The sequence below is a fragment of the Daphnia magna genome, linkage group LG2 (genome assembly GCF_020631705.1).
Source record: "Daphnia magna isolate NIES linkage group LG2, ASM2063170v1.1, whole genome shotgun sequence".
In the NCBI taxonomy this organism is placed as follows: domain Eukaryota; kingdom Metazoa; phylum Arthropoda; class Branchiopoda; order Diplostraca; family Daphniidae; genus Daphnia; species Daphnia magna.
In genome coordinates, this window is record NC_059183.1 from 5636404 (window position 1) to 5655412 (window position 19009).

The 19009-nt window shown below is 42.6% G+C and overlaps 1 protein-coding gene across 1 annotated transcript; it reads right to left on the reverse strand.

Moving 5' to 3' along the window:
• Positions 1-444: 444 nt before the first annotated feature.
• Positions 445-18414, reverse strand: LOC116915336. The gene is given in 21 exon segments (XM_032920422.2): positions 445-1533; positions 1629-1862; positions 1972-2154; positions 2156-2781; positions 2875-3877; positions 3947-4199; positions 4770-5041; positions 5125-5221; positions 5325-5408; positions 5755-5909; positions 6614-6719; positions 8295-8383; positions 8460-8521; positions 8584-8642; positions 9782-10015; positions 10411-10665; positions 11203-11795; positions 13142-13400; positions 14276-14323; positions 14419-14729; positions 18091-18414. Coding segments are annotated over 21 exon segments (5673 nt in total). The 5' UTR covers positions 18094-18414; the 3' UTR covers positions 445-786.
• Between the last annotated feature and the right edge of the window lie 595 nt (positions 18415-19009).

Here is a 19009-nt window from a genome sequence, read left to right on the forward strand (position 1 = left end):
GAACCGTTATGCCGACGATGTTGTTAGTTACGCCAGAAGCAGCCTTGCACTGCGTTCACGTGTTCTCTTTATTTTCGCCATTCCGTTTTGAATCATCATTGTCGTCGTTTTCGTTTCATGCCCTCAATTTCGGTCATCTAAGATCGAACGATGGTCACGTGCTTTCCCTCGTATTGCTCCATCTACCATCTTCAGCGTTAGTTTTTGGCCGTATCCATGGCGATTCAATTCACATCATCAGGTAACCGTAATTGAGGTCTGAAACTGGGAAGATGATTGTGGAAAGTGATGGATGTTTACTAACGGCACGATTTCTTCAATGTTTTTTTTTTTTTTTTTACTGGATGAATTTTTTATTATAATTTCAAAGCCACAACAGCATCTATCATCATCATCGTCGAGGAAAAAAAAAAAAAAACGAAAAAAACAAAAAAAACAGGGACATTTTTAAAAAACTATTTATACTTGTAACTTGTTGGGAACGACTTTCAGGACCGCAACACGCGTTCAAATCGTTTTGGGCAGACGACGGAATATTTTTTTGTTCCAAAAAAAGCCATTTGATTTTAAAACGAGTTAAATGAGATCACGACACAATACTATGTACTGCATAATCGAAAAAAAAAAGGGTGAGAAGATCTTGATGTGGAATTCCAAAAAGGGAGGGATGTGGAACAAAGTCATCAAATGTATATTTAAAAAAAAACAAAAACAAAAACAAAACAAAACAAACAATACAAATGACTGTTTTCGCCTATGCGCACTGCTGTTCTCAGTTTTCTGACGTCATTTCCCACCGTCGGACTTTGCGGGAAAGTCGGCCGGCTCGTCCTGATTAGGAGGCGGATAACTCCAGTACCATTTTTCTATCATCTTTTTCGATTTGGCACTGCCTATCGTTTGCGGATCGACCGATGCTGACGATCGCAAGGATCGGCGTCGGCGAACAACCGCAGGGAAAGCCGCGGGAAGTTCTTCCGGACGCAGCCGCATTGGCGGAGATTGGCCATCAAAATCCTCGTTATTTTCTTCGTCCTTGTCCAGCGATTCGGCTAACATCAAGATCTCCCAGTTTGGATTATACGGAGCCGACGGAGAGCGGGACTCGCTCCGTGCCGATATCGTTTTCAACACTCCAGCCGTTGTGGCTGTCTGTCGTCTGGAACCGCCAACATCCAAACTCATCGTTGCTCTCATTTTTTTCCGTCTGGCTGAAGAGCCGGTTTCGGTGCCGCTGCTGCTACTACTCACGCTGCTCAAACTGCTCTCCTCAATATCTAGGATAATGTCCCTTGGATTGCTGGTTACGGGTGTCGTCGAAGATTGCATCCGCTGCCAGCACGAACCGAATTCCAGCTGCCACAGGGGCTCCGGATTGAGAACGGCTGTCGAAGGAAGTTCTTCAGCCGCCGAGTCGAGCATGTCATCCACCGATAGGCACGGACTCTTCGGATGACTATCGGGCGACGGCAGTTGCGAGGTTGCCGGACTTGCCGGTGCCAGGTGAATAAATGAACCTTTCGAAACGGATCTCTGCACATGGATAAATGAGAAAATTATTATTCCTCGTGTTTTTTGGCTGATGTTTTCGTATTGAAATAATCCGGTTTTTCAAGTGAGAGACTGACCGCAAAATAGCGCAAAGTTCTACTGTCGTCGTCATCCTCTTCGTCACTCTCGATGGAACTCGTCTGCTCTTCTCGCTCCGAATGCGTTTCGGAGCTGACCTGGTGAACAGGTATAACCGGTTGGACGCCGAGCGATTCCAATTGAATTTCTAGTTGGCAAATAAGTTGGTCCTTCTTCTCCACTTCACTTTGCAAGCGAAGAATTTGAGCTTGGAAGCGGGCCTGAATTTCGTCCTATCCGCAACCGGAAAAGAGCCATTAATTTCAGTGGAAATAGCCATACATACATACTTTATTGCTCAGGAAATATCAAGAAAGGAAGAACGGCAATGTCCAATTTTACCAGGCGGTCTTGCAAGACAGTTTTGATAGCCGTCAGCAATTCGGCTACGCATTCCTCTTTGACGCCATCTTGTCCACTGCTTTTGAAAAACGACAGCTGCTTCTGTTCAACTGCTGCTGAGTTGAATTCAGCAAGATCCCGATCAGCAGGTAAAGGTGTTGGCGGCCTGACAGTAGGATCCGTCCAAAACCGGATCGACTTGTTGATACAACGGCAGCGGCGGAGGCGACGGCATAGTTTGAGCGATCTTATGGTTGTTTTTGACGCGTTGATGGTTCAGTTTGGTGAAATTCGAATGACGGATTGCGTAGCCTTCGACCGTTTGCGAACGCAACAATTTCATCCGATGGCTCTTGTCCTGCGGCAGGAGCATCTCTTTGCGAGACGCTGATTTGAGCATCTTTTTCAAACAAACCCGTTCGGGTGTCTCGTTGCACTCGGCAGCCACTAGCGCTGCCTTGTCGCCCTCTGTGGCCGGAATTTGACTCGAACTTGCCGATGAATTTTGAGTTGGTGCAATCGTCGTCGATCCTCTGTCTCCGCTAGTTCCGCTGGCCATCGACGTTGCCGTCGTCGTCAGCGCTTTCTGGAGTTCAACAATTTTTTGCCGCTCGTTGAGGATTTTCAGCCGTTTAACGAACGGCAAAACGGTGTATTCCGGCGACAAATCGTCGATGGAATTATAGTCCCGCGAGCTGCGGTTCTTACACTGACGCAGATTTAACCGGTGCGGCCGTTGCGGCGGTCGATCACCAACAATCGTCTCGTGCCTAACCGATTCCCAGTTGGTTGTCGGTTGTCTCGTGGCTCCTAATTTACACACATAAATAAAAAAAAAAAAACAAAATGCGTAGAAGAAAAATTTTGAATTTCAAAAATGAATGGAGATGATGGATCGCGTACCGTAATCCACAGATGCGGGTGACTGAACCGATGGGTTGGCCTTCAATGGTTTGGTTGAGGCGGGACGGTTGGACGTTTTTGAATTGGGCACGATATCGCGAAGGATATCACTCAAGACTCCCTGAACATCCGAGACAACTTGAATTGTGTTTTGGCGTGAAAATCGCCTACCAGCATGTGGGCCGCCAGCGGGACCTGTTGGTCTCGACTTGGACGATAATGGCGGCGTTGCTGACTGCTGGACCAAATCGCTGCTCCAATGCCACGGCTGTTTCATCATCGAACGGAACGGCTGAGCAGACTGATACGGTACATCCGTTTCTGGAACGGAACACGAAGAATCTTCCGGCCGCATCGTCTGCGCCCTCCTCGGTGGCTTTTTGCGGCGCATACCCAGACCTGGAAAATGAGGAGCTGGCGGCCGAGGAGGAGCCTGCGGTCGAGGAGGGGGTGATGGACATGGCTTGCTGGATTGCCAGAATGGCGGAGTGGGCGGAAGTGGAGGTGGTATGGGCGGCGGTGGTTCGGCTTGTTCGAGGGAATCGATGGCCGAAGACGACGACGATGCTTGTTTTATGGTGTTCAAACGAGACAATCTCGTCTTGCCCAATTTTGCGGCTTCGCTCGTTTTGCTCACCATGCCGGGCAGCGTCCAGCGAGCAGATTTTCCTCGAGCTTTCGGTGGATCAACTGGAACATAATCGCGTTTCTTCTCAGGCAACGTTTCGTCGAGGAAACTGATGTGCCGTGCTTGTTTATCGTCCCGCGTTTGCGATGGAGGAGTTGAAGCAGGTGGCGGAGTAGATTTGCCACTAACGCCATCCGTCGTCGCTTCCAGAGCGACTGAAACTTGTTGCAAAGAGCGAACTGTTTCCGCTTCTTCCGTTTTGGCCATTAAAGCCTCTTGCTCTTGTTGTTGTTGTTTTTCTCTTTCGAGTTCTCTTTGGCGGAGTAGCTTCAGTCGTTGGAAAAGAGGCAAACCGGCACCAATGACTTCCATCTTCTTTTCGAAAGAGAAAATCGGATAAAAATTCATCCATCTTTGCAACAATAAAGTAAAAGAAACAATTACGGGCGATTCCGGCTTCTGAAGCAAAGGCTGGGTCAAACGGCAGTCTTCGTTCGAGCTGTTGTGTGTAGCTTGGGCTTCGTCGCTAGCGACGCGTGGCATCCGCCGTAGTAGGTGAGACTTGGAACCGGAAGGAGACATCGACATTAACGTCGAATTTCCTAGCGGTACCGAACTGGCTTTAGACAATCCGCCCAATGTGGAACCCAAGCCGCCGTAAGTGCCCATCTCAATAGTGGGGCTATCGCTCTTCGGCCTGCCGGAACAAAATACAACAGACATTTTCATACACGGTTAAGCTTAAAACGGAAAAAAAATATTTTAAATCCAACCCTTCGTCCGGTAATTATAATTTTGGTGTTGGCGTGAGAACATGCCAAAGGCACGGGGACTAACCTCAACAACAACAAACTCAACTACGGAAAAAAAAAAAAACAAAAAATGGGAACTATGATGTAAGCGGAAGCGCTTGATTGCTTTTTTTCCAACCGCCAAACAAAGGCGTCGCTTGTGAGATCAGATTTTATGATTCTCTCGGTCTCGCAACAGTAGGCAACCGTTGGACCGATCGTTCCAAACACGCTAATCCATACATTGCGATTTTCATAGCTGTAAACGTACAGGTTCAACTAACAGCAAACACAAAATCTAAATTGTTCCATCTTTATGTCGTTCACGGCACTTAAAAGTTTGGGATCGAACATTTGTTTCTGGCTCGCAGCAATAACTGACATCTAGCGGTCAAGTTTACAAGCGGATGTGTTTCTAAATGTGCAAGTGTTCCGGTTGAAACTGGTATGCAGGAATTAATGTCTGGGCAAATCACCTTCTCGATTCTTTGAAGCTTTTACTGATGGCCTTTTTCAATCCAAAGACGTCACTGCGAATCCGTTCAGTGAATTTTGCCGCCGCGGATTGGGTCGATCCTTCAGCCGCGTTGGACGTCACTGTATCCGCCACTGCCTCCTGCTGTTGAGCTCTTAGCTGGGCCGCTCGTTCCAAAGCCAGAAGACCTTTACGCGCCATTTGGGCGCGATGTTGGCTGGCCATTTTGCGCGCTTCCATTAACCGCTTTCGGCCCAAACTCAACAGAATTTCCTGCAATTGTAAAAGAAAAATTTAATGCATTTGATTTTAACATTAATATGTCGGGATAATTGTTGAATTAGTCGATCGATTACTTCGGCTTCCGGATAATCTTTCATGGCCGACAGGACATCCTCCCTCGACAAACTGAAGAGTTCGGCATAGCCGACGGATCGGACGTCAGCCGTTCGTCTGCGTATTGACAACAAAAGAAAACGATCCGTCGTAAAATAGAAGAGGACGTGAAGTAAATCGCGTGCGCAGCAGGACAATGATGTCGTGCGGCTTTTCTTACTTGTTCAGGCCGTCTAAATTGAGAATCCCAATCTCTCCAAAGAAATCACCGGCCTGCATGGTGGTCAATACCTTGCCCGTCTCACTGCTCCGAAATAGATAGCCACAAAAAAAAAAAATGTAAATGTGCTTGTATAACGTTATAGCGTTTCTTTTATTTCCTTTTTTTTATTGTTTTTATTCTTTTTATTGGTACTGTAATTTGGTTTTCCGTTAGATAATTCAATGTTTTTTTTAAATTTTACTTCTAAAGCTTTTCTGGATAGCCCAGTCACAAAGTATGAATTGTAGCTCGTTTGCATTAAATGTGAATTAAAATGCTAAAACACAATAAAATGGGGAAACCCATTCCGGCCGTTGCGCGGAATCCATTCGCAACGGGGACATGCCATATAGAAAAGATATACAGCGACACAGGGCTGGCACTTTACCTGATGACTTCAAGAATTCCATCGGCGATGATGAACATTTCACGGGCTACTTCACCCCGTCTGCAGATCATGTCACCCGGCGTGAAAATAGAGGCTCGCATTTTCAGCACAAGATCATGCAAGAATTCCGGTTGGCATTCTTTGAATATACTCACCTAAATTCAAAATCGAAGAATATATACATTTTAAAGCCACTATCGTAAAGTTTTAAACAGATCCTGCACATTGGCGAGCGAATAACAGAGACGAAGAAAATCGATATTTATGTCATTCTCATTTTTGGCTCGGCAACAACGCAGCCATCGTTTGTATGCTAGACTTGATATGAAAAGGACAGCAATCAGCTATTCAACACACTCTCACGTTCGCTTTTTTGTGTGTGTGTATTGGATTCCTCTGTTTCTAAAGGAACGATGCACCCCAGACTGTTACAGAGATTTAAATAGAACTGTCTCTGTGCCGTATCGATCCTCTTCGGCTGTCACCCGGTATATGCACGTTTACTGAAATTAGCAGGAGAATAGCGAACGGCGAGAGAACAGGGAATAGCTCTTCACTTGTTTCAACTCGACGATGTCGACGTACCGAAAGGGGACCATTACGGAAATGAAGACACTTGGGCGGAAGTTTCTGAACAATGTCGTTCCCCGATTGTCTTGCAAGTTCATCCAGGTTGTCATTGAAAAAATATGTTACACGGAGCCCTTTAGTCTCTGCTTCTACGTTACTAAAGTTACGATTGTATTACACAAACAGTTCAACCGACGAATTGAAACTGTATATATGTGTCGCATGTCTACACATAGCAGTTAGAACTGTATTATAGTCGAAACACAAGAACAAGTTTACTTTATTCTACCTTCTTCAGTGTAGCCAAGTTGACGTGAAGTGCCAATTCGGTTTTCAACTTGTCCGGTAAGATACGCAATGCAGAACTCGTATCTCCTCCACCTTGGATTCGCCCCCTGTGAAAAAATTAACAAAAATTATCAACTGAATGTTCTTTTTTTTTTTTTAATTTTACCCCTTTATATCGATAGTTTACTGTTGAGGAAATAAAAACTACTTGAAATAAAAAAAAAAAAAAGACGACCGCATCTTCCCGTTCTTTTGAAGTTTGCCCGAGTGGATCAAGCGATCAATCAACCGGCAAAGCTCTGCTAACTCACTCACGGTGACGAGCGGATCGTCTTTACACGATCATCGCAACCAACAGAAAAGTGCACTCACAATTTCACTAGGAAAACCCATAAAAACAGAGAGATGTATGATAATTTTAAAAAGAGATTCAATCAAGCTCGTCTGATAACCGATGAAGGAAGTATAGATGGCGTTCGTACTATCGATTGCAGTATACCTATTCTTATAGGTTTAACGATCTCACGTTGGACAGAAGCAGGGACAGATAAGCGGCCTAACAGCGTGAGAACACCTTTAGCTGGTCTCTCTTTCACGTTTGTCAACATAGTCGAAAGTGATGACGTCGGAAGGTAAATATTTGAAAGCAAAAAAACATCACAGATCGAGATTCTTTTTTTTTCCCCACCGTACCACACGAATACAGGAATTCTCATCCTTCTTTGCTTGTTAGGACTCGGGAGTGGATGGGAGAGAAGATGATTAAGCTTATGTACAAGTAGCAACAAGAATTCACATCCCTTTTGTTGGCTGAGAGGCACGACAGTATTAGAACATCGCTCTTCCACACCACTTCTTTTTTTTATAGAACCTACGGAATGTGTAAACGATCTAAATTCAACGGAACCAATGTGAAGACCGAAGACTAAATCCCCGGATTTCTTTCCGTTTCCATAATTCAATTTCATTATTGAATAGGGGTAGCCTAGCGTATCATTTACCAATCAAACAAAGCCGAAAGAAAGGAAAAAATAAGAGCTTCTATCATGTCACGAATGGGAACAAATAACAAAAAAATGTGGAACAGATTTTTATAAGAAGATTAATTCAAAAAAATATCTGCATCATTTGAAATTGTGGTGTTTATTCCGCCTAATGAACTAACATCCGCTAACTAAAGTCACCTTCGTTTTGCACGCGTTTAAATGTAAACAGTGACATGATAAAAGTGAGTCGATCATCTGAGATCTTCAACGAGCATCACAATGGAAGAATATCACGTCTCGTGCAGCAGACAGCCAAAAATGGAAATGGCCAAACACTATATAAATGAAAGAAGGCAATTGCCGCATCTGGTCGGCATGAGATCCATCCATCACTAAATTAAATTAAGGCTAGTCCACAGCAGAAGGGCCAACAGCCATGCAAGACGTCCTTTTTTTCTTTCCTTCTAAAGCGGTCGATGATACCGTAATATCACCCTCCCCTTATATCTGACGGATCCAGCCTGATTAAGAACCTCTTCGTCCAGTCACCGATTCAAACTCGGCCAGTTAATGAGAATTGACACGATCTCGTTATGCGAACAATCCCCCCCACCAGAAAACTATTAAATGGTTTGTGATTCGTTCCGTTCTTATGTGCGTGCAACAAAAAGAGTGTTCGTCTTAATTGTACATTACCGGCTCCAAGAGTAGTCGTACCAGCGCTGGACTCGTCGTTGCATACTACGAGGGACTTTATGATGCCTCATGTATAACTTGGCTGTATCCTGAAATGTGATAGTGACGAGAAAGGGCAAAGTTAAAACAAAAACAATCAAACAGAAACGTTGATGTCGTATATACCAAAAGTCTTTCGAATTCCAATCGGCTGGCATTGCGATTAGTGATGACGTTGCCCACCTGACCTATTGAGAATGAGACGATGAATATTTTTGGTTGGATAATTTTAATGGATTTCGCCATTTACCGACGATGGTGGCGAAAATGAAGACACCGATCAAGTAACTGGCGATGGTAAAAATGTACCTGCAGACGAGATGGAAAATCCGCATTAATTAAAATGGGGGAAAAAAACCCGAATATTTTTAGATTTCATAGATCAGCCAACCAGTGAAAAGGACAAACATGTCTACGTGTGCCAGGGAAGGTCGATCAGATTGTATGTAAAACAAGAAGCAAGCCTTCAAACGAGCCTGAAAATCGGATTTGTTCCATTAAAAAAAAAGCCGATGAAACAAAAAGGCGAACATGTAGCGAGTGGTCTCGACAATAATATTAATGCAATTTCCTTGTCTTTGATAATTCAAAAAAACAAAACAACAAAGGGCGAGAGAAACAGTTTAAAATTTGACTAATTATCTCTCGGGGTCGGAGCGTACGTGAAATTTGCTGCTGTCGACCTTCCCTGTTCTTATCGTCAGTTTTCATTGTTATCGCATAGAGTATAAGGAGAACTTAGGATGATGTTTAATACACGGACACAATTATCAATAAACAAAGAAAAGGAAGCCAACAAAATCTGAAAAGGAAATAAGAAATGATCGAATTGATTGAACCCACCAAACAAAAAGCAATCAACTCAAAAAGAAGGAGGTGACAAGAAGTCGGGCCCGGATGGATGAACACTCGTTTACACGCTTTCTTTCACTTTGCTAGGCTACGTATCCAACGGGAAGGAGAGGAAATCAGAAAGAAACAAGAACCGGAAACTTCAAACCTTTTAGTAAACAAAAAAAAAAGAAGAAAAGAGGCCAAGTAAGAGGGTAAAAGTCATCATTTACAAGTCTATAGAAAGCCTCGTATTCAAATATAGGAAAAACGTGTCTATTGAAAACGATATTATTAGAATGCCATTTGTCTGAGTTATGGTTTTTCTTAATTAATTTTATTTTTTTTTGAAAATAATAAGTGAGGCTATTTGATCTATTACATTATATAGTGGCTCATCATCAGTATAACTTATCGAATGCCATTCTCCTCTTCTATACGTGTAATACAACCCCGAAATTGAATTCCAAGTGTACGATATCCGACTAACGGAGGGATCATTCACAACAACAAAAAAACAACTAAACAAACAAAAAAAGGAAGCAGAAAAAAATTAAAAAAACTAAACAATCAAAACTAAATAATTTAGCAATCAAGTGATAATAGCGCGCTCGGACCCTTGATTGGTGGAATGATGGAGGATGCGGGACTTGAGGCCGCGTCTTGGTAACGCTTGCAATCCATCGCCGTGGTCAACGGGACTGTATCCTTGGCTGGACACGCTGCCGGAAGCGACACTCCATCGTGATGTGTTTGAACATTGGCCGACCCATCCTGGGGCAGCTGGCGAATGAGGTGCCACCGAAGACATGGAAGCCGACCGTTGAGGCCGATGAGGTTTCCTCGGCCGGCTGTAACGAACGCAGAAGCGACAGGTCGACAGCAACAAAACGTATGCGCCATTGACCCCAAAAGAACAGCCATTTTTCATCTCTTATTTCACTTTGATACGATAGACTTCCTTTTTCCTCATTTAATCTGGTTTTGAACCTAATTTTTCAGATTACATCCTAACCAATATTGCCTTACAGAGGACGAGTAACAAGAAACCCAAACTATTTCTTTCTTTTTTTTTTTTTTTGCTTTGTGTCATCCTCCTTATGGAGGACTTCATCTCGCACAGTTGTGACAGGATGAACAATCATTATTGATGAAATGGTCAGACGGTTCCGACAGACGGTTCCATCGAATAAATACATAAAATATAGGAACACAATGAAATGGACAGATATAAATAGAAACTCACTCTGCATTGGTCTCCGGAGTGGGCAGATCGCCGATAGTGGTGAGCGTCAGCGTGGACCAGTAGAGAGAGCCAAGATATTTGCGGGTCAATGTGGCGAAATCACCTTCCGGATACGGATAGGACCAATCGGACTGAAAACCTTCCGACTCGGACAGTAGAAAGTAGAAACAGCCAAACCAGTGGGCCAACATCAGCAGGATGTGCACCAAATTGACCACTCGCCATGCGTTGGGATACACAATTCTCGATTCCACTCTGTTCGACGTCGATGGTGGGGAAAAAGAAGATTGTGAGAATTTCGATCGAAGAATTTTGAAAACATCGATCCGTGAATTCATGAAAAGAATTGCCCTTTTTTATTTTTAATCAAAAAAAGGGCACGTTCTTGGATACTTTCTGCTCAAATCAATAGACGCAGTTCTCGTGATTCACAATAAGTCGGTGGTCCAATCAACGACCCTGCTTTACAGTATTGAAAACATTCAAGAGTTTCTTTTTTGTTGTCATTCTACTTTCAATTAAAAAATACCCGAAAAACCGACGGAAAAAAACAAACAAATCCAGCTTGTGTGTCAATCGATTCTTTGGCGGAAATAAATAAGCCATTGATCAACTCGATCCTTTGCCCTTTTAAATGCCATTTTTTCCTCTCCAAAGAATCTCCCAGCACCGGAATTCGTATTAGTTCCACCCGGATTAGACGGCACGAAATTCTAAAAAATGCAAATCCCCCTCCAATGCAAAACGAATCTAAAACTTAAATAAAAATAAATAAAAAAATGAGAATATTACACGTAGTAAAAGGCAAAGACACGGTAGAGTTTGGCCAAACGTAAGAAGCGTCCAGCTGGCCGCCACCTGGCCAGAACAGGATTTGCAACCTGATCTGTGAGCAACATCCAATCAATAGGCAACAAGCTGAATATGTCAATCAGAAAGGCCTTTGAGCGAACGTAGTGGGCGGCAAGCTTTTGGCTATCGTGGACCATGATGCCTTGCTCCAGGTAGCCAGTGCGGAACTGGACGGCGATATCGAGGGCGTAGGCGGCGTCTCCAAGAGCATCACACACGTTCCAGGCGAACAAGTTTCCATCCTGATGTAGTTCGGGGAAAGCCAGTCGGACAACTACCGTCCATAAATTATAGAGGACCCAAAGAGCTAAAAAGGCCAGCCAATAGAATAAGCCATTTTCATCCGGATTAAGAACAGAACGAGGCGGTTTTTGATGACGACGGCGGCGCTTCACTTTCTCGGCCACAGAATGGCCGGCTCCACCAGCTGTTTTGTTGTTGTCGCCCAATGGAGGTAAACCTCCTCCGCACGTTCCGCTCCCACCGTTGCCACCGGAGCTACTCCCACCTTCATCCGTCGCGTCGAATGTCTCCTACCGGAACAAATCGTACATTTTTGATCGGCAAATCAACTTTCATTGATTTGAAGCTCATTTCAAATTTTTGGTCTTCAAATTTTGGCATCATTCTATAGCGCTGGCCCTTATAGGCTTGTCCGGATTACCCAATGCATAATTAATTAATTGATTATTTAAAAGATCTATCCATATTCCTTAGGGATTTTTCATAATTGATTAAGTAGGAAAAAAAAGCCTTTACATTTAGACGTAACAAATGAAATTCAAGATGACTGATTGCCTGCGTTCGTGAGACAAACATAGCTTTTCACGTACGATCACGTCTGTTTGAGGCTAAAAGAAAATAAAGTCACGAACGTCATGCATGATCCAACGAATGCATCGTGGCGTGTCCCATCAAATATACAAAAGCCTTGGCTTTTGAGTCTTCTTATTGCATACGTGAGGAACTACAACTTGAAAAAAAAAAAATGTCTTGAGTCCGCCCAAGTAAGGGAGGGTGACAACGGTTCTTGAGACACGATCGATTTGCTTTTTTTTTTTCGTTTGTTTAAGCCAGTGCGCGCAACAAGGCCGATGGCGTCATTCTCGTTTACAATACAACAGTGTTCTTATCCTCCTGGACGAAAATGAAAAAAGATTTCTAATCGTAGTTCCTTATGAGGTGCGTAACACAAAGGGGGGAAGAAAAGTCTCATATCGATTGACAATTTGCTGCGACTATATAGACTTTTATCATCGCATTATATCCAAATAGAATAGAGTGTGCGCTTTTAGACCTGCCTATATTGCACAGAGGAGCCGTGCGTATACGAGATAAACGCCAAAGGCCTGCCGATCTATCCTGCAATAGTTGCCGTGTATGCACATTGAAGTGTAATAAACCGCCATAGACTTTATTGGCTGGCGCTCTTTTTGTTAAAAAAAGAAAAAAAAAGAAGATAATAAAATGAAATGCAATCATGGGAAACATCGATCGTTTTCTAGCAACTACGTCATTATGGCAACTGATTTTCAGGAGACTCCAAACGAGTTTTATTGCAGTGTCAATTCGTTGTAAAGCATCTGGATAAAAAGCAAGGCCTCTTTGTCATCGAAAAGCCAACAAAAACTAACGAATTGTTTCCTACGTTGACGCTTTGATGTCGATCGACTGTTCCACTATTGTCTCTCCTTTTTGTAATCATCTCAATGGAATCCTTGCAAGCGCCCCGCTCCAGTTATTGTTTCAGCACCGACTGAACTGTGACAAGACTTACGGTGCTTATAAAAGCATATAAATACGACGACGTTTGTGGGTTTCTCGTTCTTCAATTCCTAATCTCTTACATCGTCTAATTTAAAAAGAAAAAAAAACTTACCTGAGCTTCCGGGATTTGTCGAGTGGAGAATCGCGCGATGAACGAATCCTCACGTTTGAGCGACGTCTTCTTCGACTGGGCAACCGTGTTCGAAATGGCACTAGTCAATTGGACTGTCGTCCGTAACTTCATCCATCGTTGAGCGCTCCTCGACCTGCCCTCACCAATCGAAGACGGATCATGTGAGGCCGAAGGGACAGGCACCGTGTCGGGTGCCAGAACGGCACCATCGGCGTTAGAGCCGATCCCGGGAATGCTTCTTAGTTTTTTTTTTGTTTTTAAACCCCAACCGTGCGTAGGTTTTTTTTTTTTTTAACAATAGGTTGGTTCGTTGCGCCATCGGTCATGCACCAATTATTTGTGGGTAGTGGTAGAAGCGGTAGATTCGGAGTAGTAGCGGATCGAAGTATTTTTTTTTAGTAGCGGTCCCGTTTAAGGAGATCGTCCACCGATCGACAACAGGCGAGCGATGGGAAACACCGGTGGTTACAGGATGTCGAGCAGGATGAGAAAAATCAGACATGGGTTTTGCAAGAGCAGACGGAAGGCGGTGGATGTCAAGAGGAAGGCACACAATACATAAAAAGATAGAGAGAAAGAAAGAGAGAAAGAGAAAGAAACGGATCAGCCACAAGCAACATTGCCGACGGATATTTGAAGTATTGAAATATTAGCACATAAAAGACAAACCAAAATCGCCTCAAGATTTGGTGACAGATCAGAGACATTGCGTCTCTGATATTTTTCAGAAAAAATATCTCTGTTGGTTTGTATCGTGACGTATGTGCAGGTAGGCCTGTGACGAATCCCCATCAATTTACTACAAGTCTATACAAAGTCTAGCCCAGCAGCGGTTGCACGCGAAATGGTTCAATACGTTTCTCCGCTGAAAGACGAAAACAAACGACAAACAACCGAAACTCTACTAGACTAAGATAGTTTCTCTGACAAAAAAAAAAAAAAAGAGATTTAGTTTACCCCCCTCGTCTCGTTCTTCTTTTCCCCATCCCAGTATTCCGTTACATCAACGTAAAATATCAATAACACAGTGTTTTTCGTCTAAGACTGCTTATATGCAAAAGGGCACGGCGTACACGACACACACAAAAAAGGGGGTAACCGTATACTACTGACTTTTTGATCCTGCGCAGTCGGGTGTACCAGGCCATGACAGCACGAACACTACATTTGTAAAAACAACAATAAAAACAAGTTTTATGTAACCCTCGAGTGTCGAGTGAGTTTCTTCCAAGGAACGTCACCAATTTTACACGCACCGAGTCCACTGTTTCTCGCCGACGCTACGCGAACGGGCGCGACCTTCCGGCTGGACGAAGGATAGCCTCCTTTCCGAAGCGACTTGAAGTCCTCCAGCTCCTACTGGTGTTGATTTAGATCCTTCCGGTGCCAGGTGGATGCCATCGTCATCGTTCTGGCGAGTCGGACTAGCGGCAGCCGGCGGAGATGACGAAAAAGCTTGTTGATCTCCTTGATCTTTAGGCTGGCCCTTCATTAATTCTTCGTCTGGCGGGTTGTCGGCCACCGTGACAGAGACAGCAATCATCGGCGACGTCATCTCGGTCGTTTCCTATTTCATTGAACACCACACGATCAATATGGAATCAATAACAGATAGGTTTCTTTATACTATACAAGAGCTACGTTTCCATCTCGCTCCAATGCGCCATTTGAACGAGAGAAGAAAAATAGTATATACATATGGGTGTAATACACGTACACGGTCTGGCACAGCTCAAACTGATCATCTTTTTGATTGCTGCAGGGCCTTTTGTTGTCAACGCACCCAAACCAGCGGGGCAAACCTCTATCTCGCATTCAAATCTCAATATCCGCGAGTTCTGCATTATGAGACCTGCTACCTTTTTCTTATTCTTTTCTTGGCCTTTTCCGGTGCCTGCGGATGTTGTTTGCATATTCGCTATTCGAAAATTAATTTTCTTAGTATTTAAACGTGATTTGTCATATCGTTCAATGTTTAGTTGACCTCATTTGTTATAGTCGAGATCGACGAAAGCTTTGATCACGAACGTATGCTCAAATTGGTTAATGGATCTATAAAAGGGTGGTCGACTGCATGAGGGATATATAAATACAGTCCCGATAGAGCTGACTTTGCAGTGAGGGCATTAGCTTCGGGGTAGAGAGTCTGTTTGGATTATGGATGGAAGTTTTAGAAATAAACGGTGGATGCTGGATGCATGACTCTCTGTTCTATCGTATAGTCGTTTCCTTTTGGGGTTTGCAGCGAAAGTGACTTTTGGCATACGGAATCAGTTTAGACATCGGTTTAGACTTATTATAGGTAGGATGCCGCCAACCGGAATTGATGCAACTCTCTTTTTTCAGTCAATGAATACATAAACTTTACGAGCTATATACTGGCTGTTATGATTTCACCACGGCAACGCAGGCGTTTTCCTGCCGGCACCAATATTAAATCTGCTTCGGGTGTTTCACTTTTTCTACTGATAAAATCGAACATCGTTCAAAATTTCCTTGTTTCATCGAATACAGGACACCCTGTTGCGCATTTCGATTACATTAGATTGTGTGATGTACAGCATTTTAACTTAAATCTAGTGCTAACAGGTTTTAGGCCTGAAATTTGTCTTCTTTTCATCTAATTGCTTGTTACATCGTTTATCATTTTGTAGACTTAATGGAAACTTTAGAGTCCTACGCGATTCATTTGGGAATTAACGAACCGAAACAAGAAAGTAAGTTACCATGGGAACAAAAGTGTTCTCATCCCAGCTGGTGTTCCCTGGCCTATTCAATGAAAACTCATTTTTACTAATGGCTGTGTATAAAAAGAAGAGTGTGACAAATGAGAATTTGTATAACAAGATTTACGGAATAGCCAATTTTTTTTAACGTCAGTTAGAACACAACTTTAAATTGTCAACATCTGAAATACGGAAATCCTAAATTCAGATGGAATCCACAGGAAAAAGCAATGATTTTTATGATGCGTCCTCCCTGTTCTAAAATTTGATTCATTGTATGCTCATTTAATGTTCAAATTCCATTTCTTTTCTACCGATTTGAAATTGAATTAAATCCTAAATTCAGATGGAATCCACCGGAAGAAGAAATGATGTTGAGAACGATGTGATGCGTCCTCCCTGTTCTAAATTTAATTCATTGTATGCTCATTTAATGTTCAAATTCTATTTCTTTTCGACCGATTTGAAATTGAATTAAAAGGGCATTTTTGGACGGTCCATTTAGTCGCATTTGGTCTCTAGTATAACGATCGCCGAGGCAATAGCTATTACAAAGTCTCCACCTTATAACATATGAATCGTTCAGGTGCATATAAGCCATGAGTTTCTATCCGTCAACATAAAAAATTTACATCGTTTCTTCAGTGGGAAGTTGAACGTAAAACTACTGTAAATAAATGAAAGGCTTTTTGCAATCCCGTCTTGTCGGGAATCGATTTTGAGACAACGTGAGCTCGAAGACATGAAAAATTGCAGACCAATCATCTCTTCCAACTGTAGGGCACCAAAGCCTATTTTTCCTCGGTAAAAATTACGACCTTTCTATTGTGTTTAGATATTAGTTTAAGCAAATTTTCATCAATTTCGTAGACCTGAAAGCCCATCCCTCGGAAACAAAAAGAGCAACTACGAAAAAATTTTCAATAATCGTTTAAGAAGGGAAACTACCTACAACGAATAAGCACTGCTCAATCGGCGTAAGAACATGAAAAGAACTTACTGGCATTCAGCCCATAATAACAGCGTGAATAACTGCCGGTTCAAATCTTGGAATCGTAAAATTTATCATAGAGATACGCCCTTCGTTCGTAAAAAATTCGGCCAATACAATCACGAATATATGGAATTCCGAGTTTGTCATATAGGACGATATAAGGCAGAATCATTGGCATAAATCATTGGCATTAATTTTACCACAATTTTCGTTATTCTCACAGAATAAAAGAAAAACCACAAACGAAAATGAACGAGAGGACATAACTTGGCAGCCTATATTGCGGGGCGAACTGTGTTCACACTAAAAATAAAGAGAAAAAAATGCTTGGTGGGAAGGAATTAGTTGGCAGATCATCATTAAGGTGGATGCAGAGGCAAGCAGCGAGACATGTCACATCTAACGAAAAGGATGGCGATCGTGACGGTATACGGATCGTGACTCTATCCGTGTCCGCCGATGCCATTTTTATAAGGCCGATGCGTATCGTCTGAAATCTTGACCAACAACACTACTTGGTTGCTTATGACAACGCTAATCCATACCCATACACTAGTCACGAGAACGTGAGCCGGTGCATGGCCAGCACGGGATAAAAGAAAAAAAATGAAACATCCAGCAACTTATATCCACCATTGATTGGGATCATTAACTGAACATATAAGATGGGTGAGACTCATTTCGTCTTGTTAAACCAAAGCAGATACTATTTCTTTGTTCTCGGCTAAATGGTAAGTACAACCTCCATTTCGTTAAAGCGACACGTTTCAATACGACCATAAGGTCTAAGTGAATCGATTACAGCTTTAAGATTGAATAAAATCTTATTTTGATCGATACTTTTAGGAGGAGGGCTGGTTTCTATTTAAACATACATTTAAAGTAGTAGACTGAAATGTCAAAAAATAACTAGCACATCATTATGTAAAACAAAAACAAAAAACTTGACAAAACTTTGACATTTAAAGGGGGAAAAAAAGGAGAAAAATTTTTAGTTCAAAAAGCTAACACGAAGGAAAAACTGGGGCTAAGAAAAAAGAAATAAATAAGCATGTCAACTTTAGTCGTCATCCACAGAAGACTTAAAAGTTTCGTTAAATTGTGTCGAGACTCATTTTTTAAGCAAACAACAGTCACCGCTAAAATAGCTGAACTGTAATAGTATATAGAATCAAATACTACAGTGAAAGGTACAGCATCCGACTTACCATGACGTAAAAGACAATAGACGTAAAAATAGTACTGTATAAATAACAACACTATGGCAATCGATTATTCGATGGATTTCGCTCTTAACGAGATTTCGCTTCGAAAAAACCGTGCTGGTGTACTTCAAAATTCACAGACACAAAAGTCTCGGCGACTAGCGATTCATACACGATCGGTAGCCACGCAATCACAGGAACACAAAGCCACACTCTTACAATGATCACACATGCACACGTCGAGACACAACATTAAAAAAGAAAAAGGCGTCAGGATGAGACCTGGAGGGCGTCCAACGCCGCGTCCGGTCTGCACGAAAGACTCACCGCTACTGCGACGATCCCTCCAAATGCGGTAGCAGAAGTAACAAGCGAAAGGTATGCAGCGGTAGGATATCACGGGAGTGGGCGAAGAAAGTCACGGCAACCGAAAGAGAAAAAAAAAAATAACTGAATGATAACACGATATCATGGGAAAAGAGGAGGATCTACTAACAAACGACGCACACAAGTTCAATTTTCAGGTAGTGATGAAAGGTGCTCGATAAAACAAACAGCGGGGAAACAATCATAAAAGATGTACAATGACTCCGTTGCACTAGAAAATGTACACATTTTCCAACATCAAACTAGAATGAGAAAACCACAATTGTGACAATGTTTTTGAATCCCTTCACTCAGGTGATGACGCAGTGCATTGAAAACGCATCGATTGCGTCTAAAAACAGAAGACAATTCCAGGGAAGAATATCACGAACAAACTTTACTTTCAAGTCTAGTCGAGCAGAATCGATTTTTGTGTGTGTGTGTGCTGTGCGTGGATTAAACCTATACGTATGTTTTGAGACAATCTCCGTTGTAAACACTCACCATCACTTTACCTTGATATTTATTCCACCACTCAAAGGTACATATTGACATT